The sequence below is a fragment of the Corythoichthys intestinalis genome, chromosome 8, assembly GCF_030265065.1.
Source record: "Corythoichthys intestinalis isolate RoL2023-P3 chromosome 8, ASM3026506v1, whole genome shotgun sequence".
NCBI lineage: Eukaryota > Metazoa > Chordata > Actinopteri > Syngnathiformes > Syngnathidae > Corythoichthys > Corythoichthys intestinalis.
Window position 1 is genome coordinate 34,242,785 of NC_080402.1, and position 26,109 is coordinate 34,268,893.

A 26,109-nucleotide genomic window follows, 5' to 3' on the forward strand; every position below is an offset into this window, starting at 1 on the left:
CCCGGCTAAATATTGAGTGCTTCCCCCTACCGTGCTAGGGTGAAAGGTGCTGAAAATTTTGGTGGCATGTCACATTTACTGAATAACAAATTTCTTATTTTTGTTTATGAATCCAACACCGTTTCACTCAATAAACAACAAAAACAAAAATCATGAAAAACAAAACACATGCACTTGTGTTACTAAAAAAGGCATTCAAGGAAATATCAGAAACAGGTATGACTGCAATGTTTATTAAACACGATTACGTTATTTACAGATGGCCATTTGTGCGCATGTATTAAGAACATAATAAGTAGGTAAGCAGCAGAGGGAAAAAAATGACGTGATAGAGAAAAACCGAGATGAGTTTTGGATCCTGCATGCCAGCTATCAGACCTGAAACATTTTTTGAAAATTAAATTGGCCCAGTATATTTAACTGGTTCGATTGGAGAGAAGACAAAAAGGACTACCACTGATTATGAGCAAAGCAGAAGTCATTGTGATTCTTCTGAGCTACTATCAGAGAACTGTCACTTTCATATTATATTTCAATTCAAGTGGTACAGATGAATGAATGGCCAAACGCACACATAATTTTTAAGAAGGGGGGCCGGAGGGTATGTTCCAATTATAGAGGGATCACACTCCTTAGCCTCCCCGGTAAAGTCTATTCAGGGGTACTGTTGAATCTCGGATTCAGGAGCAGCAGTGTGGTTTTCGTCCCGGCCGTTGAACTGTGGACCAGCTATACACCCTCAGCAGGGTCCTTGAGGTTGCATGGGAGTTCGCCCAACCCGTCCACATGTTTTGTGGATCTGGAGAAAGCGTTTGACCGTGTGCCTCTGGGAGTCCTGTGGGAGGTGCTCCGGGAGTACGGAGTGCCGAACCCCTTGGTAAGGGCTGTCCGGTCCCTGTACGACCGGTGTCAGAGTTTGGTCAGCATTGCCGGCAGTGAGTCGAATTCATTCCCAGTGAGGGTTGGACTCTGCCAAGGCTGCCCTTTGTCACCGATTCTGTTCATAATTTTTATGGACAGAATTTCTAGGCGCAGCCGAAGCGTTGAGGGGTTCCGGTTTGGTGACCTCAGCATTGCATCACTTTTTGCAGATGATGTGGTGCTTTAGGCTTCATCAGGCAATGACCTCCAACTCTCACTGGAGCGGTTCGCAGCTGAGTGTGAAGCGGCTGGGATGAAGATCAGCACCTCCAAATCCGAGACCATGGTCCTCAGTCGGAAAAGGGTGGAGAGCCCTCTCCGGGTCGGGGATGAGATCCTGCTCCAAGTGGAGGAGTTCAAGTACCTTGGGATCTTGTTCACGAGTGAGGGTAGGAGGGAACAGGAGATCGACAGGCGGATCGGTGCAGCGTCTGCAGTAATGCAGACTCTGCACCAGTCTGTTGTGGTGAAGGAGCTGAGCCGAAAGGCGAAGCTCTCAATTTACCAGTCGATCTACGTTCCTTCCCTCACCTATGGTCACAAGCTGTGGGTCGTGACCGAAAGAACAAGATTCCGGATACAAGCGGCCGAAATGAGTTTTCTCTGCAGGGTGTCCGGGCTCTCCCCTAGAGATAGGGTGAGAAGCTCGGTCATCCGGGAAGGACTCGGCGTCAAGCCGCTACTCCTCCGCGTTGAGAGGAGCCAGCATGGTAAATGGTGTTATACTTGTATAGCGCTTTTCTACCTCTCAAGGTACTCAAAGCGCTTTACAATACATTGCCATCTACCTACTGGTGACACAGCACCAGGAGCAGTGCGGCGAGTTCATCAGGGTGGAGAATCGAACCCACAACCTCTAGGTTGAGGGACAACTACTCCACCACTGAGCACCGCCATCTGGTTAGGTGTCCAGGATGCCTCCTGGACACCTCCCTGGAGAGGTATTCCAGGCATGCCCCACCAGCTGGAGGCCCTGGGGGAGACCCAGGACACGCTGGAGAGACTATGTCTCTCGGCTGGCCTGGGAAAGCTTTGGGATCGTGCCGGAGGAGCTGGTTGAAGTGGCTGGGGAGAGGGAAGTCTGGGCTTCCCTGCCAAAACTGCTGCCCCCGCAACCCGACCTCGGAGCAAGCTGAAGATGATGGTATGGTACATATTGCATTGCTCATGGATGGTGCAATGCACCATGAGTTAAGTACCAAAAATTTCAGACTATAAGCCGCTACTTTTTTTTCCTTCATTCATTTATTTGGGTTAATAGGTAACACTTTATTTGACAGCGGGGTCATTAGGCTATCATAAAACGTCATAATTATGACATAAGCATTCAGTAATGCCAATGATAGTGTCATTAAGCGTCATCCGGCAAATTATGTCACAAACTCAATTTATGTCCAGTTTGGATCTTTTACATCCATTCAAAAGTAAGATAATTTGCCGTATAACACCAAATGACATCTGTTATAAGCATTCATTAATGCTCATGACAGTGTCATGTCCTAATTTTGATTGTCTATTGAGTCTTGTGATGGCACTGTCAAAAAAGTTACCAGATACTATAACTAGAAATTAATGAAACAACTAGAAGAGTACCTGAAGAAATATTTAGCAAAGAATATGAATTTTGATTGTTATTTACATCTATAGCGCTGCAGTGCATGCTAGGAGGCATGTTGGACAACAACAGTGTTGACAGCAGCTGGAAGCAGTGGTTGTATGTCTCCCCTAAGGGAGCAGTGATGGCCAAAATCAAATTTGGCTGCTTCGGGTATTCGTTTAATTAAACTGGCGTTGTAATGGTTTGTTTTGAAAGTGTTTGCATTTAGTTTTATTCATTTGGGTGGATACACTGCCCTGTAGTCTGCCTAGTTTCACATAGCTGACTTTAGCTGCTCCCTGTCAAGACCAACATAAGCTAAGTTTTTGTTGAAGCTAATTTTTTTTTTTTTAATGAATTTGTAATTTAGTTTATAGGTATACTTAGCAGGTTTTTGTGGGAATATGTGTCTGAATCATTTGTTAAGAGAATTGTAAAACAAAAAAAATAGCATTTTATAGCATTTAAGCTATTTGACTTTTGCTATGTAAGTTAGCCAATTGTTCTTTTGTTGCACATATCATTTATTTTTTTTCATATCGTTTGACGCTCAGTTATTTTAATTTTTTATGTTCCTTGTCCGCTTACTCGATTATTCGAACTAACTAATTCATCAATTAATCGACTACTAAAATAATCGATGGCTGCAAGCCTAGAATGATCATGGTGGTTCATTTGGTCTTATGACAGTCGTGTGATGTCTCTGTCAAATAAAGTGTTACCGGTTAATATCCTTTGGTGTAAATATCACTTAATACCGTGAGGACAGCGGCGGCTTATAGTCCAGTGTGGCTTATTTATGAACAAATGCCGTTTTCGTGCTAAATTTGGTGGGTCGCGGCTTATAGTCCGGTGCGCCTTATAGCGTGAAAATTACGGTAACAGATTTTCATCATGGCGGCTTAGAAAACCAACTTATCTGAACTGTAGTGCTTAGTGGAAACACGTCTTTTTGATTGGTGTGTTACTCGATCATTTCATTTCCACTACAAAATGTACAATGAGATTTACAGATCACAACCCAGCTATGATCAACCTTTGGTGGAAGTCAGTTCAGAGGCATTCGGGTGGAACTTATTCACATGTCTGTTTCTGTCTCCAGTCTGTCTGAAAGTCTGTTGACAGTGCGGGCATGAGTACGGCCTTTCCCCAGTGTGTATGCGAGTGTGCACCATCAGCTTGTGTTTGCTGATAAAGTTTTTATTGCAACTGATGCACGAGAAAGGCTTGTCTCCTGTGTGGTAGCGCTGATGCATCCTCAACTCGGTTACCCGGCCGTAAGTCCTGCCGCATTCAAGGCACTCGAAGCTAGGCGGCACGTCCATGTGTCGTCTTCTGTGCACCCTCAGTCCGCCGGCTGTGCGGAAGGTCTTGGTGCACTCAGAGCACGCAAAAGGCTTTTCGCCAGTGTGGGAAAGAATGTGCTGCCTGAGGTTTGCGGCGGTCGGGAAGCCGTTGCCACAGTGTGGGCACAGGTGGGGCCGCTCGCCCGTGTGGACGCTCAGGTGTTTCTCCAGCTTGCTGGCGTTGAGGAATGTGCGGGCGCAGATGTCGCAGCTGAGCGGCGACTCGCCTTTGTGGCTGTCCAAATGCGCCGTCAGCTCAGCCAGCGTGGCAAATGCGTCGTTGCAGCGTGTGCAGTTGTACGGGTGCTCCTTTCGGAACTTCCTGTGCTTGAGACAGTGGCGCTCCATCTCCTCGTTGTACACAAAGGTTTCCATGCAGTACATACACTGGTAAGGTCTCTCCTCAGTGTGTGTTTGTAGGTGATACTTAAAGGTTGTGAGCTTGAGGAAGACGCGCTCGCAGTGTGGACATTTGTTCTCGCGTCGATCGTGCACCGCCTTGTGCCGCTTGTATTCCAAATGGCTTCGGAAGTGCTTGCAGCACATAGCGCAGTAGTACTGCTGGTCTTTGTGTTTCTCCTCATGCTTCTTCAGCGCGCTTGCCAGCTTAAACTTCTTCCCGCAAACGCTGCATAGGTAGGTAATATTATGGGCCGCCATGTGAGCCTTCAGCTCTTCTTGGCTGGGGAAGTTCTGGTTACATCGCAGACATGTACCGCTGTTTTCTTTGGCATGTCTCTTCAGGTGTTTCTTCAGGTCCTCCGCCAAGGCAAAGTCTGCTTTACACTCTGCACAGGTGAAGTACCCTGTGTTGGCTGCTTTGTAATGCATCACCATGTGCCTCTTCAAGTGGTATCTCCGGCCAAACACTTTCCCACATTCGTCGCAGATGAGGGACAGGGGTGTGCGTGGGATCTTCGCATGTGACTTAAGATGGTTCTCCAAGTCATCCTTGTCTTTGAAGCTCATTTTGCAGGAGGGGCAAGTCAGGATTTTGTGAGTTTTACGATGCACCTTTAGTTTCAACCAGCTGGCAAACTTCTTGCCACACTTGCAGATGAACGTCTGCATGCCATGCTTTTGCCTCTGATGCCGGGTCATGTGGTACGACTGACTGAAGTTGAGCAAGCAGACTGTGCACTGGAAGGGCTTCTCTTTAGTGTGTGTACGCATATGTCGGGTGAGCTTGTTAACACCGGGGAAGCTCTGGTTGCATATAGAGCACACGTGGGTCTTCTTACAGGGGACGCTTGCGCCGCTTCTGCCGTCTATTGAAGCTGATTCTGTTTCAGTACGTACGTCTGATACCATACTTTCATCGGTTACACCGTCACCAACACTACAAATGTTTTCTTTAATCAATGACTCCAACATATTGGTTTTAACCTCCCGTCCTTGATTCATTTCGGCTCCTAACGGATTGTACTCTTTATGAGATGCTATGTGAAGTAAAAATGTGGAGTTGTTCGGCGACTTTTCGGGACAGTAGGGACACAGCAAAACATGCGGTGCGTGTGTAGCCTTGTGGCTCTTGAGTTCAGCGACGCTTCTGAAGCTGCTACAACATGTTGGGCACACGTGCTGGGCGGCGTTATGCTGGACCCGCATGTGCCGAGTCAGGTGGTATGATTGGCTGAAGACGGTGGCGCAAATTGGGCAGCAAAATGGTTTCTCTTTAGTGTGCACTCTTAAGTGTCTGGTCAGCTTGTGCAGACTTAAGTTTTTGTATTCACACATAGGACAAGAAAAACATGTAGGGGTCTGTGTGTTGCCATTCATACCCAGCTTGTCCTGCACGTCCCGCTGTATCGAGTTAGGTGGTGAGGACTTAGCGTTGGCTTTATAATTGTAATTTTCATCATCATCATCGTCATCATCAACTTCATAATTTGGGTCGTTTTTATCATCATCATCTTGCTGCTGTTCCTCCTCCTCCTCCTGCGGCTCATTTTCCTCCTGACCTTCCTCCTGCTGCTGCTCCTCCTCCTCCTGATCTTCTTGCGGCTGCTGCTCATCCTCCTGCTGCTTCTGCTGCTGCTCCTCCTCTAACTTGTGTTCACTGTGGCTATGGTTGGCTTTAAGCCCAGTCCTTTGGGTTTCAATTTTGACTTTCTCCGCTCGCCGAGGCCTTCCTCTTTTGCGTCGTTGTAGGCCGGGGTGATTGTGGTCCTGTGGCCTGTTTAAGGTAGTAGACTCCACGTCTTTGGCAATGCGCAAGGCGGCGGCAAGTGTGAGAGTTGCCCTCTTTGAGCATAGCCGCTTTCTGAGCTGTGGCCATTTTGTTTTCTCGATTAGCTGATTAAGGATCTTTTCATCGCTTCCATTGTTGCCGGGCGGCAGCAACTCTTCCAACGCTGCCACAAACTCAGCTGTGGTCTCGCCTGCCTTTTGATCTCTTTCGTGGAATCTGAGCAATCGCTGTCGGGTGGTGCGGCCGGCGGTAAAGTAGGCTGTCAAAGTCGAGATGACTGTTGCGTATGATTGGTCCTGCTGAATGAGTGCTGCGAAGATGCGCTGACCCTCTAGGCCCAGGCAGTTTTGCAGAAGCATGCACTTACTCTTGTCGGTCAGCTTCTCTTTGCCGAGTGCTTCGAGGTAGCGTTTAAAACCATTGAGCCACTTGGGCCAAACAATGGTCGGTTCACTGACCGTCGGTAGGAAAGGGGGCGGTAGGGCCAGAATGACTAGTTGCGGCTCTGGAAGAAGGACTTGTCTCACCATCTCATCCACAACGAGAGTCACATCACCCATCTTTCTTGATCAGACCTCTTTTTCAACTGATAGGCTTTCCAATGCTTCTTCACAGTCAAGTTGGTGTCACTACACTAAAAAACAAAAGGTTGAATCATGTTAATGGTTTGAATAAGTATTTAAAAAAACATACTGCCAGATGGTACCAGTGTGTGCACAGACAATGCATCAAAAATCGACATCAATATGTATAGGTTATCACCACACAGGCTCAGGAACACCCAAGAAAACCAATGGTAGTAAATACAGTTTGGTGCTACATCTGTGAATGCAACTTAAAAGCTAACTATGCAAAGTAAAAGCCATTTATCAACAACACCCAGAAATGCTGCCAGCCTCTCTAGGCCCGTGCTCATCTAAGATGTACCGATGCAAAGTGGAAAAGTGTTCTGCAGTCTGACGAGTCAGCATTTTAAATTGTTTTTGAAAAATTGGAGACAATGTGGCTTCCAGGCCAAAGAGGAAAATAACTACCCTGGGCTGCTATGGAAGCTACGTTGAAAAGTCAGAATCAGTGATATTATGGGGCTGTGTCTGTGCCTATTACATGGGTAACCTAAACTTATGTTAAGGCACCATTAATGCTGAACGGTACATAAAAGTTTTGTTGTTGTTTGCCATCCAAGCAATGTCTTTTGATGGACACTCCTGCTTATTTCAGCAAGGCAATGCCAAATCCATCATGCACGTGTTACCACAGCATGGATTCATCATAAATGAGTGCAGGTACTAGAATGGCCTGTCCAGACCTGTCTCCAATTGAAAATGTCTGGCGTAAAATATGACAATGGAAACCTCTGACTGTTGACCAGCTAAAGCTGTAGATCAAGCAAGGTTGGTAATTAATTGACCGACAAGGTTTTAACAATGTGTCCTCAGTTCTGAAATGTTAATTGAAAGATGTTAAACGAAAAGGAGCTGCAACACAGTGGTAAATAAGACCTTGTCCCAGCTTGATGCAGCCATAGTCATTACCTTAACTTAAAGCGGAAGTTCAGGATTTTTGCCATTAGGCTTAAAGAGCATACGACAGGAGAAAAAAAGTCCTAAATGGCATTATTATGTGAATTATAATCATATTTTGAGACGATTCGACTATATACAACAATTTAGCAAAGCGCAGATGATGAGAAATTAGTCTTTTAATCTGCCGGTTCGCCACGCCTACCATTATAGGGCTTTAGCGTCCCCAACAGGTGGATGACGTCAGCGGTAGACTGGGCTCATCGGTTTTACTATTCAGCCCATTGAGGGGGAATTATTCAGAACGAGGAAAACGCGACGAAGAGAGCCGCAAAATGTCATTGTTTCAGTCTCTCTACTCCAAAATTTTTACAGGATATTCTTTTTATCCAAGTATTTTTCCCCCCAATAGCTATATAAATGGCTTGAGAAGGACCAGTTAGCCCGTTGTGGGGGAACTATTCACAACGAGTAAAACGCGACGAAGAGAGCTGCAAAATGTCATTGTTTCTGTCTCTTTACTTCAATATTTTTACAGGATATTCTTTTTATCCAAGTATTTTCCCCAATCGCTAAATAAATGGCATGGTCATGACAAATAACAGTCTTGTGCTAAATGGAATATGAAATAATAAAAATGCATTTATTCAGGATGACATGGCAAAATTACTCCATAATGGTCAAAACTGTCGACTTCACCTTTACTGTCGCACCTCCCGAATAATATTTTATGACACCTAAATCGGACATATGTCATTTCCCTTCCCCGGCTTCGGAGAATGTAAACAAACCAAAAGGTGTGACAGCTAGCCGACATGCTAACCCGAACCGAGTGATGTTTCAAAGTCTTCCAAGCGGAAAATCACACATAAACTAGCCTGGATTATTTGACATGACGACTGAGTTGTCGATTGTCTTTGCGGATCGGCAAACCGCCCGGCGGAGAGCAATTTACAGTTCGTTCCCCGGAGGAGGGTGGCTGCAGTTGTTGTGCAGCTAACGTGCTGCTAATGTGCACGAGGAGAGCTTTTTACATGCCTATCAATGATCAAACGTAAGTAGTCCTTTATTTAAAGAAAGTTTGTAGTGTTTACTTTGTAATCGCTGGATTCGTATTTGACATAATACAAAACAAGATGTTTACTCACTTCCTCGTAAGTCCAATTGTCCCACAGTAAATATCCACGGTGAATGGGAACCTTTTGAAACTCCAAAAAGGCGCATACGCCTCTCCCTCATACAGAATGGTTTTTCTGCAGCCGTTTGGCTGGCGTGATGCGAAAAATAAATGTATTAATCCGCAAAATCAGCTGAATCCTTCGTCCTCATACACAACAGTACGCTGTATAGTGAAGAGGACGTCTTCTACCGTACACGTCACAGCGCCCTCCTCCTCAATGCAAGACCGAAGCCGGAAGTCACTCATTTTCATGGCGCGGGATTCAAAAAACTAAATAAATATAGCTATCGCTTCCACACACATCCAAGCGGTCCATATCATTCAGGAGCATAAAATACCGCGTGTATTATGAAATAAAAATGCTTTTTCGTGTCACATGCACTTTAATCTTTGAGTTAGCAGGGGTTTAGTTAGGTGGTGGAGTTGATTTCAAGAAATTCCGTTTCGTTTGCAAGTTATTTGTTAGTTCCAGGGCTCCGTAGTGGCTAAGCTCGCGCGAGTCAATGGCACCATTATAGGATGCAAATAAAAAAACGACACAGATCTACGAACAGATCCAACATAGTCAAATAAATTCCAAACACAGATCATTGTTTCAAAACACCCATGCAGCCAAAACAATGTCACACTAAACTGCTGTAATTCAATTCATTCTGCAGGACTATTTTTTTTTAGATGCGTAATACTACCCCAATAAAGAGGAGTGCTTCGATCACTTGTTCTCACTCTACATTCGAGGAAGGTGGGAAGTCGGACTTATCCTGCTCGGAGGGTACCAGTTGCGACCTTAAAGCATTCCAAGAGAATGTAAACAGCAAAGATGGCTGATCGCTACAAGTTGTTTTTTATTGTGGCCTTCAAAAGACGTTTTCACCTCCAGCAAACCTGACTTCTCATCAGCCGTCAAATAGTGGAGGCGTTCTAATGATATTTTTCCAGATCAGAGGTTGGAAACTGATTCCCACCTTCCTCGAATGCACCATCAGTCTGCTGAGTTAACCGACGGCTGGCAACATGGCGAAATGTCCATTTAGAGGCTGTGGAAACATACAGAAGAAACAGGCAAAGGAAAGTTCTCTATGAAGAACACGGAAAAATATAAAGTGGTCACTTGCTGCTGGTTACGACATAAAAAAATCAGCCGTGAAAAAAACTCGATGTGATATCACTCCGCCCTGCTCCTCTGCAGAGCTTCTGGATTACAAATATTGATCATACTGCAATTACTGACATGCAATGGCAAGAATAAATAATTTTATCCTGAAAACTAGAGGTGGGAATCTTTGGGCACTAGACGATTCGAATACGATTCAGAGGCTCCGATTCAATTATAAATCGATTATTGATAACCCCCTCGCTTTTAATGTTTTGTAAATTAGTTCCAAAATTGTTCAAAACTCCTCTCAGGCTAAACCAAACTACTAGTTCAGTATCAAGTTAACAGTTCAAAATAGCAAATAAAATACTCAAGTCCCCATTGTGTATCAGCAGCTTTAAAGTGCCTGTGACACGAAAAAGCATGTTTATTTCATAATACACATGGTATTTTATGCTCCTGAATGATATGGACCGCTTGGATGTGTGTGGAAGCGATCGCTATATTTATTTAGTTTTTTGAATCCCGCGCCAGGAAAATGAGTGACTTCCGGCTTCGGTCTTGCATTGAGGAGGAGGGCGCTGTGACGTGTACGGTAGAAGACGTCCTCTTCATTATACAGCGTACTGTTGTGTATGGGGACAAAGGATTCAGCTGATTTTGCGGATTAATACGTTTATTTTTCGCATCACGCCATCCAAACGGCTGCAGAAAAATCATTCTGCATGAGGGAGAGGCGTATGCGCCTTTTTGGAGTTTCAAAAGGTTCCCATTCACCATGGATATTTACAGTGGGACCATTGGACTTACGAGGAAGTGAGTAAACATCTTGTTTTGTATTATGTCAAATACGAATCCAGCGATTACAAAGTAAACACTACAAACTTCCTTTAAATAAAGGACTACTTACGTTTGATCATTGATAGGCATGTAAAAAGCTGTCCTAATGCTCATTAGCAGCAGCAGCACATTAGCTGCACAACAAGTCTAGCCACCCTCCTCCGGGGAACGAACTGTAAATTGCTCTCCGCCGGGCGGTTTGCCGATCCGCGACAACAATAGACAACCGGGTCGTCATGTCAAATAATCCAGGATAGTTATGTGTGATTTTCCGCTTTGAAGACTTTGAAACATCACTCGGTTCGGGTTAGCATGTCGGCTAGCTGTCACGCCTTCTGGTTTGTTTACATTCTCCGAAGCCGGGGAAGGGAAATGACATATGTCCGATTTAGGTGTCATAAAATATAGTTCGGGAGGTGCGACAGTAAAGGTGAAGTCGACAGTTTTGACCATTATGGAGTAATTTTGCCATGTCGTCCTGAATAAATGCATTTTTATTATTTCATATTCCATTCAGCACAAGACTGTTATTTGTCATGACCATGCCATTTATTTAGCAATTGGGGAAAATACTTGGATAAAAAGAATATCCTGTAAAAATATTGAAGTAAAGAGACAGAAACAATGACATTTTGCCGCTCTCTTCGTCGCGTTTTCCTCATTCTGAATAGTTCCCCCTTGACAGGCTGACTGGTCCTTCTCAAGCCATTTATATTGCTATTGGGGAAAAATACTTGGATAAAAAGAATATCCTGTAAAAATATTGGAGTAGAGAGACTGAAACAATGACATTTGGCGGCTTTCTTCGTCGCGTTTTCCTCGTTCTGAATAATTCCCCCTCAATGGGCTGAATAGTAAAATCGATGAGCCCAGTCTACCGCTGACGTCATCCACCTGTTGGGGACGCTAAAGCCCTATAATGGTAGGCGTGGCTAACTGGCAGATTAAAAGGCTAATTTCTCGTCATCTGTGCTTTGTTAAATTGTTGTATATAGTCGAATCGTCTCAAAATATGATTCTAATTCACATAATAATGTGAAACTTTTTTTCTCGTGTCGTATGCTCTTTAAAGCGGAAGTTCAGGATTTTTGCCATTAGGCTGAAAGAGCATACGGCAGGAGAAAAAAAGTCTTAAATGGCATTATTATGGGAATTATAATCATATTTTGAGACGATTCGACTATATACAACAATTTAGCAAAGCGCAGATGATGAGAAATTAGTCTTTTAATCTGTCGGTTCGCCACGCCTACCATTATAGGGCTTTAGCGTCCCCAACAGGTGGATGACGTCAGCGGTAGACTGGGCTCATCGGTTTTACTATTCAGCCCATTGAGGGGGAATTATTCAGAACGAGGAAAACGCGACGAAGAGAGCCGCAAAATGTCATTGTTTCAGTCTCTCTACTCCAATATTTTTACTAGATATTCTTTTTATCCAAGTATTTTTCCCCCAATAGGGAATGGGACGTACTACGTCACTGTTTGGCTAGGCCGCCATGCTGGCAATATCCTTCCGGCAGACTCAACGGGGATTGTAACGTGTGGTAGTGCTAACCTAATTCCTTCGGTGTATTAGAAAGAAAATATGGGTGTGCATTGTTGTGTTACCGGGTGCAACAGTGTCTCCTGCGACAAAAAAAAAAAGGGCGAGGAAAACTGGACTCACTTCTCACCGTTTTCCTGCATGGAGGACCAAATATCAGATCACGAAGGCACGGCGGATGGCTGGGTTGCAGCGGTTCGTCGGAAAATCAATTCTTTTGATCATATTTCTGCTGGAATGAGAGCGTGTTCCCGTCATCTCTACTCTTGTAAGTTGAACGATTTATCCGTTTTGGTTTCAATACGTTTTTTTATTTTTTTTACCATTGTGTAAATCTGACTCGGTAGCAATGCTAACCTACTCCTCCTCCTCACCTACCTGTTGTGTTACTAGGTAAACCTGCTGACAAGACATCCCGATTGGTCACCATCTCTCTTCTTGGATTATTTGACAAAGAAAATTTGTTCAATTGAGTGGTTCCATTTGTCTTGTGTCGGAATCAAACAAGCCCCTGCAGCAGACGCCGTCTTGGTCTGCCTTTCTTGCTGATAAACTGCGGGCTTTTAACTTGTGAAAATGCAAGAACTTTAATGCACATATTTATTCTGCCTGGCTATTTAACTAAGGCCAGTGAAGTGTTGTTGTTTTTTTTAACCACTTTGACAAAGACACGTTTCATTGTAATGTTGAATTGATAAATTCTATTATTATTTATAATTATTCTTGTTTGCACTAATGTAGACTTTAGACTGTCAATTCAAATAGTGTTGGAAAAGTTGCAATACCTAAAATAGAAATGCAAGAACTGTAATGTACATATTTATACACCTTTATCTACCTGAGGCCACTGAATGTTTTTTAACTGCTTTGAAAAATACAGGTTTTGTTGTGATCTTGTATTTATATAGTATATAGCTTTTTATAATGTATTATGTATTATAATATTTGCTACCCCCTGTCAGAGTGTGGGCCATTTTGCACTAAAAGGATTTTAAACTGTCAGTTCAAATATTGTGTTGGAGAACTTGCAATACTTAAAATGGAAATGCAAGAACTTTAAACCACATATTTATTCTGTCTGGCAATTTACCCAAGGCCAGTAAATAGTTTTTAAACTGCTTTGACAAAGACACATTTATGTTAAACTTGTATATATTACTTATAATTATATAATATTTGCTGACCCCGTCAGAGGGTGGGCCTTGTTTGCAGTAATTTAAAGATTTTAAACTGTCAGCTCAAATATTGTATTGGAGAAGTTGCATTACTTGAAATAAATCTATTGCAACTTATCAGTCCCAGTTCTTGTCTACAACACTGTCCACACATTGTCAATGCATATTCCAAATAGAATAACAAAATTAAGTCACCTGACTTTGTAATTATTACACCTGTTTATTATGAAGACCTGAAGTAAACAACAAGCAGTTACAGTTTGTCAAGAAGTTGTTCAAGTCATGTTTTGGTATTCATATTTTATTGACTTTTCACAACAACACTTGGGATCGTGTTTGTAAGAGCAGAGCGAACTGAAGTTTCAGCGTGCACTCTTCGCCTTTCCAACCTCTCATAACGCTCCGATGTGGTGCGCTTGACCTCAGAATAACCCAAGAAGAGATATGGTGACCAATCGGGATGTGTTGTCAGCATTTCATATGCAGGTTTTCCTAGTAACACAACAGGTAGGTAAGGAGGAGTAGGTTAGCATTGCTACCGAGGCAGATTTACACAACGGTAAAAAAAATAAAGAAACGTATTGAAACCAAAACGGATAAATCGTTCAACTTACAAGACTAGAGATGACGGGAACACGCTCTCATTCCAGCAGAAATATGATCAAAAGAAATGCTTTTCCGACGAACCGCTGCAACCCAGCCATCCGTCGTGCCTTCGTGATCTGATATTTGGTCCTCCATGCAGGAAAACGGTGAGAAGTGAGTCCAGTTTTCCTCGCCCCTTTTTTTTTTTGTCGCAGGAGACACTGTTGCACCCGGTAACACAACAATGCACACCCATATTTTCTTTCTAATACACCGAAGGAATTAGGTTAGCACTACCACACGTTACAATCCCCGTTGAGTCTGCCGGAAGGATATTGCCAGCATGGCGGCCTAGCCAAACAGTGACGTAGTACGTCCCATTCCCTATAGCTATATAAATGGCTTGAGAAGGACCAGTCAGCCCGTTGAGGGGGAACTATTCACAACGAGGAAAACGCGACGAAGAGAGCTGCAAAATGTCATTGTTTCTGTCTCTTTACTTCAATATTTTTACAGGATATTCTTTTTATCCAAGTATTTTCCCCAATTGCTAAATAAATGGCATGGTCATGGCAAATAACAGTCTTGTGCTAAATGGAATATGAAATAATAAAAATGGATTTATTCAGGACGACATGGCAAAATTACTCCATAATGGTCAAAACTGTCGACTTCACCTTTACTGTCGCACCTCCTGAACGATATTTTATGACACCTAAATCGGACATATGTCATTTCCCTTCCCCAGCTTCGGAGCATGTAAACAAACCAAAAGGTGTGACAGCTAGCCGACATGCTAACCCGAACCGAGTGATGTTCCAAAGTCTTCGAAGCGGAAAATCACACATAACTAGCCTGGATTATTTGACATGACGACTGAGTTGTCGATTGTCTTTGTGGATCGGCAAACCGCCCGGCGGAGAGCATATTACAGTTCGTTCCCCGGAGGAGGGTGGCTGCAGTTGTTGTGCAGCTAACGTGCTGCTAATGTGCACGAGGAGAGCTTTTTACATGCCTATCAATGATCAAACGTAAGTAGTCCTTTATTTAAAGAAAGTTTGTAGTGTTTACTTTGTAATCGCTGGATTCGTATTTGACATAATACAAAACAAGATGTTTACTCACTTCCTCGTAAGTCCAATGGTCCCACAGTAAATATCCACGGTGAATGGGAACCTTTTGAAACTCCAAAAAGGCGCATACGCCTCTCCCTCATACAGAATGGTTTTTCTCCAGCCGTTTGGCTGGCGTGATGCGAAAAATAAATGTATTAATCCGCAAAATCAGCTGAATCCTTCGTCCTCATACACAACAGTACGCTGTATAGTGAAGAGGACGTCTTCTACCGTACACGTCACAGCGCCCTCCTCCTCAATGCAAGACCGAAGTCGGAAGTCACTCATTTTCATGGCGCGGGATTAAAAAAACTAAATAAATATAGCTATCGCTTCCACACACATCCAAGCGGTCCATATCATTCAGGAGCATAAAATACCGCGTGTATTAAGAAATAAAAATGCTTTTTCGTGTCACATGCAGTTTAATCTTTGAGTTAGCAGGGGTTTAGTTAGTTGGTGGAGTTGATTTCAACAAATTCCGTTTCGTTTGCAAGTTATTTGTTAGTTCCAGGGCTCCGTAGTAGCTAAGCTAGCGCGAGTCAATGGCACCATTATATAGAGCTGGGAATCTTTGGGCACCTCACGATTCGATTACGATTCAGAGGCTCCGATTTGATTATAAAACGATTATTGATGCACCCCCCTCCTTTTTTTTTTCTATCTCTTTTTTTTTTTTTTTTTAATCTTTTGTACATTAGTTCCAAAATTGTTCAAAAATACTCTCAGGCTAAACCACACTACTATTTCAGTATCAAGTTAACATATAGCAGTATACAAATATACAAAAATAACATTAAATAAAAAACTCCAGTCCCCATTCTGTATCAGCAGCTTTAAACTACATTCAATTAATTTAATGTTGTGAATCAACCATTAAATTTGTCAAAATTGCTCCCGTTATTCCATAATTTCCCTTTTGTCTACTTTCGACATGTGAAAGTTTTAAAACTATTTTAAAGATAGATTCAAGTCAATATTTTACCGATTTAAGAGTATTTTAGATAAAAAGTTAATTAGGTTTGCTTGGAAGGTTCGCTACAACAGCCTTGCAGGGAAGTGTACTGCTTTAAGATGGCGGCCGTTTGTAACGCCCGCATCTAGCTTTTTGTAGATGTGCTGCTAACACTACCAAATTTTATTGCATCTAGTCCTATATAAATGATATCCACCGTAACATTATATGGATGTACTTTGGAGCAGCTTTTCGGCAGCAGTCAGGTATGTTGTTGTGTTTTTTTATCTCGTTGCATGAGTTGAGCTAGAGCCGTGAGTTGCGCATTGGCATTACCCGAGGGGCCGGGTAATGGGAAGCATGATGTTTAGCTACTCTCGCTCCGTTCCGTCCCGAAGACCGCGCGGCGCGCTGAGTGTTGTGTATTTCCGCTTTACTTCGCATATTTCAGTAATCGGAATTTGGATGTTTGTGAATCGTTCTGGAATCTTCCACGGCCGAATCGCGAATAATCTAAGAATCGGAAATTTTGCACACCTCTACCATTATAGGATGCAAATAAAAAAACGACACAGATCTACGAACAGATCCAACATAGTCAAATAAATTCCAAACACAGATCATTGTTTCAAAACACCCATGCAGCCAAAACAATGTCACACTAAACTGCTGTAATTCAATTCATTCTGCAGGACTATTTTTTTTTTTAGATGCGTAATACTACCCCAATAAAGAGGAGTGCTTCGTTCACTTGTTCTAACTCTACATTTGAGGAAGGTGGGAAGTCGGACTTATCCTGCTCGGAGGGTACCAGTTGCGACCTTAAAGCATTCCAAGAGAATGTAAACAGCAAAGATGGCTGATCGCTACAAGTTGTTTTTTATTGTGGCCTTCAAAAGACGTTTTCACCTCCAGCAAACCTGACTTCTCATCAGCGATCAAATAGTGGAGGCGTTCTAATGATATTTTTCCAGATCAGAGGTTGGAAACTGATTCCCACCTTCCTCGAATGCACCATCAGTCTGCTTAGTTAACCGACGGCTGGCAACATGGCGAAATGTGCATTTAGAGGCTGTGGAAACATACAGAAGAAACAGGCAAAGGAAAGTTCTCTATGAAGAACACGGAAAAATATAAAGTGGTCACTTGCTGCTGGCTACGACATAAAAAAATCAGCCGTGAAAAAAACTCGATGTGATATCACTCCGCCCTGCTCCTCTGCAGAGCTTCTGGATTACAAATATTGCTGATCATACTGCAATTACAGACATGCAATGGCAAGAATAAATAATTTTATCCTGAAAACTAGAGGTGGGAATCTTTGGGCACTAGACGATTCGAATACGATTCAGAGGCTCCGATTCAATTATAAATCGATTATTGATAACCCCCTCGCTTTTAATGTTTTGTAAATTAGTTCCAAAATTGTTCAAAACTCCTCTCAGGCTAAACCAAACTACTAGTTCAGTATCAAGTTAACAGTTCAAAATAGCAAATAAAAATACTCAAGTCCCCATCGTGTATCAGCAGCTTTAAACTACATTCAATTAATTTAATATTGTGAATAGGAGTGGGAACCTCTTGGTACCTCACGATACGATACCCGATACAAAGCTCACGATAACGATGATCTGACGATATGGTGATACAACGATTACCGATACATTGGTCAGGAAATCTTTCAATGATATTCTACAAACGACTAATAAACAGAAAAACAAGCTTCTGCTGCGAATTGGAATGAGTTGATCACTAGTAGACGTCCAATCCATTTGAACTGGGAGGGTGGCTGCGAATGAACGAATCCCTCCCACCTCAAACGGATTGAATGTCTATGGCCGTCAGTGGCAGCCAATGCCAGGCAATGAGGTAATTTTGGGCCATTTAAGGTCATTTACCTGTTGATTTTCAGTTACTTCCTGTTGATTTTGAGGTATTTTATGGGTCACTTCCTGTTTATTTTGAATTACAGTACATAACAGAAAGTGACCCAGGAATCACCTAAATGAACCGGCAGTTACTCAAACTCAACAGGAAATGACCTGTAAATGCCCTAAAATGAACAGCAAGTGACCTATAAATGCCCTGAAAATCGGACAGAATGACTGTAAATGCTCTGGTTTTGAATGAACGAACATTTCTAGTCTAAATGGATTGGGCGTCGAGCACCGTCAATGCAACCTTAGTTAACTGAGACACTATTATAGTTAGAGGTGTGCGAAATTTCCGATTCTTACATTATTCGCGATTCGGCCGTGGAAGATTGGAGAACGATTCACAAACATCCAAATTCCGATTATTGAAATATGTCAAGTAAAGCGGAAGTAAAACACACTCAGCGCGCTGCGCGGTCTTCGGGACACAATGAGGAACGGAGCGAGAGTAGCTAAACATCATGCTTGTCGTTACCCGGCCCCTCGGGTAATGCCAATGCTCAACTCACGGCTCTAGCTCAACTCATGCCGCGAGATAAAAAAACAACAACATATCTGACTGCTGCCGACAGCTGCTACAAAGTACGTCCACATAATGTTAAGGTAGATATCATATTTATATAGGACTAGATGCAAAATAGACTCAGTAGCGGTAGCAGCACATGTGCAGAAAGCTAGATACGGCGTTAGTAAACAGCCGCCATCTTAAAGCAGTAGACTTCCCTGCAAGGCTGTTGTAGCGAACCTTCCAAGCGAACCTAATTCACTTTTTATCTAAAATACTCCTAAATCGGTAAAATATTGACTTGAATCTATCTTTAAAATAGTTTTAAAACTTTCACATGTCGAAAATAGACAAAAGGAAAATTATGGAATAGCAGGAGCAATTTTAACAACTTTAACGGTTGATTCACAACATTAAATTCATTGAATGTAGTTTAAAGCTGCTGATACAGAATGGGGATTTGAGTATGTTATTTATTGTTTTTAACTGTTAACTTGATACTGAAATAGTCGTTAATTTAAGCCTGCGAGGGTTTATATATATATATATATATATATATTTTTTTTTTTTTTTTTTTTACAGTTTTTGTAACTAATGTACAAAACATTAGCAGCTAATAGCGGGGGGGCATCAATAATCGATTTATAATCGAATCGTAGCCTCTGAATCATAATCGTAATCGAATCGTTAGGTGCCCAAAGATTCCCACCTCTAATTATAGTGGAAGATTTTGGTAGCAACTTGTCGGTTCCTTTATATTTATTTATTTTTTTAAGACATTGACAGCTTTTTAAAACGATATCTCGATTCTTGGCAGTAGCATATCGATAACCTTTGGGGATACAAAGTGTCACGATATATCACCATTTCGATGTTTTGTCACACCCCTAGGTGTGAATCAACCGTTAAAGTTGTTAAAATTGCTCCCGTTATTCCATTATTTCCCTTCTGTATACTTTTGACATGTCAAAGTTATAAAACTGTTTCATCATTTAAAGATAGATTAAAGTCAATATTTTGCCGATTTAGGATTATTTTAGATAAAAAGTAAATTAGGTTCTCTACAACAGAGCTTTCTAGAGAAGTCTACTGCTTTAAAGAGCATACGACAGGAGAAAAAAAAAAAGTCTTAAATGGCATTATTATGTGAATTAGAATCATATTTTGAGACGATTCGACTTTATACAACAATTTAGCAATGCGCAGATGACGAGAAATTAAGTCTTTTAATCTGCCGGTTAGCCAGGCCTACCATTATAGGGCTTTAGCGTCCCCAACAGGTGGATGACGTCAGCGGTAGACTGGGCTCATCGGTTTTACTATTCAGCCCATTGAGGGGGAATTATTCAGAACGAGGAAAACGTGACGAAGAGAGCTGCAAAATGTCATTGTTTCAGTCTCTCTACTCCAATATTTTTACAGGATAATTTTTTTATCCAAGTATTTTCCCCAATTGCTAAATAAATGGCATGGTCATGACAAATAACAGTCTTGTGCTATATGGAATATGAAATAATAAAAATGCATTTATTCAGGACGACATGGCAAAATTACTCTATAATGGTCAAAACTGTCGACTTCACCTTTACTGTCGCACCTCCCGAACGATATTTTATGACACCTAAATCGGACATATGTCATTTCCCTTCCCCGGCTTCGGCGAATGTAAGCAAACCAAAAGGCGTGACAGCTAGCCGACATGCTAACCCGAACCGAGTGATGTTTCAAAGTCTTCGATGCGGAAAATCACACTTAACTAGCCTGGATTTATTGAGATGACGACTGGGTTGTCGATTGTCTTTGCGGATCGGCAAACCGCCCGGCGGAGAGCAATTTACAGTTCGTTCCCCGGAGGAGGGTGGTGTGCAGTTGTTGTGCAGCTAACATGCTGCTAATGAGCATGAGGAGAGCTTTTTACATGCCTATCAATGATCAAACGTACGCAGTCCTTTATTTAAAGAAAGTTTGTAGTGTTTACTTTGTAATCGCTGTACACGTATTTGACATAATACAAAACAAGATGTTTACTCACTTCCTTGTAAGTCCAATGGTCCCACAGTAAATATCCACGGTGAATGGGAACCTTTTGAAACTCCAAACAGGCGCATACGCCTCTCCCTCGTACAGAATGATTTTTCTGCAGCCGTTTGGCTGGCGTGATGCAAAAAATAAACATATTAATCCGCAAAATCAGCTGAATCCTTTGTCCTTATACACAACAGTACGCTGTATAGTGGAGAGGACGTCTTCTACCGTACACGTCACAGCGCCCTCCTCCTCAATGCAAGATTGAAGCCGGAAGTCACCCATTTTCATGGCGCGGGATTAAAAAAACAAAATAAATATAGCGATCGCTTCCACACACATCCAAGCGGTCCATATCATTCAGGAGCATAAAATGCCGCGTGTATTATGAAATAAACATGCTTTTTCATGTCACATGCACTTTAAGATGGCGGCTCTTTACTAACACCGCCGTCGTCTGTCATTTTGCATCTAATTCCACATATATGTGATATCTACTGTAGCCGTATGTTTGTAGCAACTAGCAACTGGGCGTTGTTTGTAGTGGCTGTCGGCCGCAGTCAGGTATGATTGTTTTTTTTAATCTAGCGGCATGAGTTGAACATATTTACTCTCGGTCCGTTCCTCATTGCGCCCCGAAGACTGCGCCGACTGTGTATTAGTTCCGCTTTACCTGGCATAATTCAATAATCGGAATTTGGATGTTTGTGAATCGTTATCGAATCTTCCATGGCCGAATCGCGAATAATCTAAGAATCGGAAATTTTGCACGCCTCTACTGAAAACACAGCCAACATTATTGATTTCATGGGTCATTGAGGATTTTCATGTGTGCATATGTTGCTTTTTTGGCATGCTATAATGGTGCCATTGACTCGCACAAGCTTAGCCTCTCCGGAGCCCTGAAACTAACAAATAACTTGCAAACGAAACGGAAGTTGTTGAAATCAACTCCACCAACTAACTAAACCCCTGCTAACTCGAAGATTAAGCCTAATGTCAAAAATCCTGAACTTCTGCTTTAAGTTAATGGTTATTTGCTAAAAGCGGTATCAGTTTGAACATTAAATACCATGTCTTTGTATTCAATTAAATATAAATTGAACATAAGCTGTTTAATTGCAGTAACCTTGTTCATAAAGTGATTTATTTTCTAAATTAACATTCGGGGTCACAGTATTGAATCTAAGGGCCTGCTTTAACTGGGGAAAATATCAATGTGACCACTTTCAGAGGCACAAAAATGCATTGAATTTCTGTTATGAGTGGGACTGCTGGCGACATTATTTTTTTATTTCCTTTGGGAAAATGTAAAGTAACAGGACACTTCAAAACGTTAGGTACATGACGCTTTGCCGCCCTTTATTTACTGATGTATTTAAAAGGTTTTGATGGAATTTGTGTGCATGCTATTTTCAATTTGGAAGGACGAATACATTTAGAATATAGAACCATATTATTGGTACTCAATGATCAGAAATCGACACACAAATAAGAATTATAATATACGCTACATCCTCCATTTGTTTGTAGAGTGATGCCGAGCGCATAACCTGATTATCATAACCTTAATAGTCACAATATGCCAAAAACACTAAGCTGAATTATCATATTGCCCAAATCGAAACGTAAAACTTTATTAGAGTGTTAGGTTCTAGGGAACCGTATACGTGAGCACTATAGACATAACGATTGCAAACTTACCACACCGAACACGAAAGCAGTCAGCGGTTTACCCGAACCGGTGTCGAAATTCTACAGCTTTCAAACAAATGCATTTGAGCGCGTCAAAAAGCATTCAAACGAATGCATGTATTGATTTGACAAACAAATAATAGCCTTGACGAGGTTTGTTCAAATTATTCCACCATGTTGAACTCTCAACGTCATCGACTATGGCAACGAGAGAGAGCGACCGACAGTGCTACCCTATGGCTGGGAGGTCCGTGAAGTTTTCGGTCATTCATTTTTTTCCCCTTCTAATTTTGGAGAACAAAAAACGGAACACGAACCTAAATTGGTCTGTTCTTTTGTTTTGTATCGGTGTCAAAGTAGCGTGGTGCAGGCAAATAGCAGTGCTTAATTTTATTGTGTTCTTTGTATTTGAATACAAAAAAACTTACACATTACCAGTTTGGCATGGCCAAGACGTCCCATGCGTATTCGCTTTAAAATGCCTCTTACATGAAACCCACTTAGCATATACAAATAAGAGTTTTGGCAAACCATATTTCATCTTTAGAGTATACAATGTTCGCTCGCTATTACTACCATAAAACATAGTCATACATTAACATACTAAACGTTTGACTTATTTTTAAACTATATTAAAATAAATACACATCAGTCTTTATAAAACAAATCAATCGGTTAATATACACATTCAAACCCCATTTTGCTCACCTGAGATACAAGAAAAAGAACGTATTTCAAACACAGCGCCAGTTTGGCTGGCATGGATGCTCAGACGGCTCCAGCGTCTTCTTCGCTCTAAAATGAGAAGCCGTCCTTCCCATGCGTGCCGAGCAGCGAACACTGTCCCCTGCTGGTTCAAATACGTCATTACGCCACTCTTTCAAATGAGACTTGTATTTTACCAACATAAACAAATAAAATGAAAGGATACATTTCAGACGGTGAACCAAATAACAATGGACACACCAAAATAGTAAAATCATTATTTTGAATTTAAGTGATTACCTAACTAGATCTGAATTGTTTCCCAATTAAAAATGGGTAATTCAATCACGGAAAACGAGCCTAACACTTGAAAGGCCGTAGTTCTACTGACCCAACCCACTCTGACTGGGTCAAGTCACCCACGGCATGATATGAGTTTATTGAACAGATTCTGGAAAAGCTATTTATTTATTTGATGACAGTCTATCTGCAACGTAGGATGAAAATTTGCGGACACCAGTGAGTCCTCTTACCACATAGGTTATGATTATTGCCTTTGTCAACAACAGAACAGTGTGAACAACAAAATTAGGCGTGGCACTCCAGTATAAATATATGTATTTGATAAATAAAATAAATAGAAAAATATATGCTCTGGAGCAATAAGAGCATAATCATAGCTTACTTAGAATGAGATACGTATGGTTCCAATTGCTTTATTTTCAATGTGCTTAATTCCCCAGTGTCACCCTGAAGTTCTTAATCAGAATTATCTGCATTATTTATCTAGTGCAGTGGTTCTTAACCTGGGTTTGACTGTACCCCAGGGGTTCGGTGCTTAAGTCTAATGGGTTTGGCGGAGGTAAAAAAAATGCAGAGCCCTATTTTCATACGTTGATTAAATCTAGGCATAGTGGCTTTTTAAACCAGGTTCTGGACTGGTTTGCTCCCAATTTACAGGCTCAACCCATTTCTTTTAACTGCTAGTTCTTGATCTGATGGGAGGAGGAACTGGTTTGCTCAGTGGAAGGTTGACTTGCACATGAGGGAATACAACAGACCAGTGGGCGGCGTGGTCTCAAATTTTGACCTGTTTGTAAAACATGCTGTCAAAATAAGAATTCTGAATTGGAATTTGTTAAATTATTAGCTTGCTAGCTTAGGTATACAGGTTCTGATTTGGAAAAAAAGTTGCTTTATTATCTAATTCCAAAGGGTTCGGTGAATCCACATCTGAAATTTGTGGGGTCGGTACCTTTAGCAAGGTTAAGAACCACTGATCTAGTGGTTTCTCAAATAAAAGTAACACAACTACACTGCGTCTTTATTACTTGCTCAGTGGCGCCTCTAGAAATTTTTCATAGGGGTGGCCAGATGGGGCCACTTAAAATCTTGGGGTGGCACACCAAAACTAACAGCCATAATTTCAGGTTTTCATTATATTATTGCAGTGAAAAGGTCAGGGGAAAACTATCAGAAAGACTTAAGGACACGGCTACTGATATACTTTGGTGTATTGTGTAATATTTTATGTTACTAATGATTTAATGTGCATAGTCCATAACTGTCCAGTCAACATTTTGAGTTCCACAACAATTCTTTTTTATTGTGTTACTTATATATTAGGCATAAGGTGTACATTTAACAAAACAAAATAATTACTGGGGAAAAGCAGGTACTGGCAGATTTGCATTTGGGATGAAATGCATAACTGATGCTACAACAATCTACGATTTACTGGCAAGCAGGGTGGCCAGTGGGGTGGCCAACAAATTTATAGGGGTGGCCAGGGCGCCACTGTACTTGCTCCTTGTTCTGAGCTGTGATACGTTCAAGTGTGAAGTAATGCTATTCCATTCTTTACCAGACTTGTTAGTGCTCTCCTCTTGTGGCAATTTTGAGGCATTGCAGCCAGTAATGATTTAATGTCCAACTGCTTGTTTTCCCATAGTCCTTAGTAGGGGTGAAAGTGGCTAGAATTTTTTACCGGAACTTCCTGACATGAAGGTCGCCACTGAGCCAGAAATTGTGTTTATTTATTTATTTATTTGGAGGGGGTGGGGTGGGGTGGGGGGGTCAAACCGCTGAAATGCAAAGAAAACTGTTTTGGCACAGTTATTTCTGTAGACCCTACCCACGTGACGTCACAACTCCGCCCTCCTGACTGGGGCCGCCCAATTGTCCGTCAACACATCGTGTTTACCTGTTACGGCTACGTACATTCCTCCTATTTACGGCGTGTTTTTCTGCTCGTTAACATTAATAATCAAAATGGTGAAGGCGTGTGTGGCGGTCGGTTGCAATAACAGAGAAGATAGACGGAGAGACTTGAAGTTCTACCGGATTCCGAGAGACCCGGAGAGGAGAGAGCGAAATGGGCTCGACGAGAAAACTGGGTTCCAAACGATTACCACAGATTATGTAGTAGTCATTTTATATCTGGTAAAATGCATTTAATATATATTTAGAGGGTTTTGGGCTGACAACCACAATTAAAATCATTGCTAGGCTAATCGCCGACAACATACACGTATGTATGTAGTGAGAGTGCTATCGCTAAACCATATAAACATTAAAAGCCCTAGCTCCATTGACAAATGACATGGAATACATTAGACTTGACAGTGGATGTTAGCAAGAACAAAAGATTTTGAATTGAAAATTTCGTAACTCACCTTTCCAAGCACAAGATAGATTCCTGCTGAATTTTCGTGGACGAGGACCTGTTTCACCCAACCAGCAACGAAGTATTTATAAGCCTCCAAGCTCTTGAAGTTTTTCAAACTTTCGTGAGAATAGGCTGATTTTGTGTGGACAAGATAGTTGTAAATATCAGGGTAGCTAGCAGATGTCAGGCAAATACGGCGAAGACAGCAGGTCGAAAAACATCGATTTAGGCATCAAATATGGATCTGGCGAATGGATAAACTGAAGCTTTTCCACATAACGCCTTTTATGCAACGCATCCAGTGAGTTTACGGCATCCGAAAGCACCGGGTCTTCCATGAAATGCATTATAAATTGCTCGATCAATTGAGACCATTGATAATACAGACACAAAATGACGGCTAAGGGGGCGGAACAATACAGCGATCACGTGATTTTGTGACGTCGGTGGGTAGGGTCTATAGACCCTACTCACATGACGTCACAACCACGCCTCCCCGCCATGTTGT

General features: G+C 41.9%; 1 protein-coding gene across 4 annotated transcripts; it reads right to left on the reverse strand.

The window, feature by feature from the left end:
* Nucleotides 1–120: 120 nt before the first annotated feature.
* On the reverse strand, nucleotides 121–23,018 carry LOC130920885 (zinc finger protein 420-like). 4 transcript variants are annotated; one of them, XM_057844410.1, is made up of 3 exons: nucleotides 22,238–22,422; nucleotides 9,724–9,795; nucleotides 121–6,689 (listed from the first exon to the last, which is right to left on the reverse strand). In XM_057844410.1, exon 3 carries the CDS (start codon nucleotides 6,613–6,615, stop codon nucleotides 3,550–3,552), a length of 3,066 nt encoding a protein of 1,021 aa, XP_057700393.1. In that variant the 5' UTR covers nucleotides 6,616–6,689; nucleotides 9,724–9,795; nucleotides 22,238–22,422; the 3' UTR covers nucleotides 121–3,549. The 4 variants fall into 4 exon arrangements, with proteins under 4 accessions (XP_057700393.1, XP_057700392.1, XP_057700394.1 ...); XM_057844409.1 differs by lacking the exon at nucleotides 9,724–9,795 and adding an exon at nucleotides 20,541–20,659; XM_057844411.1 differs by lacking the exons at nucleotides 9,724–9,795; nucleotides 22,238–22,422 and adding an exon at nucleotides 22,937–23,018.
* Nucleotides 23,019–26,109: the final 3,091 nt, after the last annotated feature.

Coding starts and splice junctions, on each gene's coding strand:
- LOC130920885 (XM_057844411.1), bottom strand. CDS start 6,615: ATGGGTGATGTGACTCTCGTTGTGGATGAGATGGTGAGACAAGTCCTT.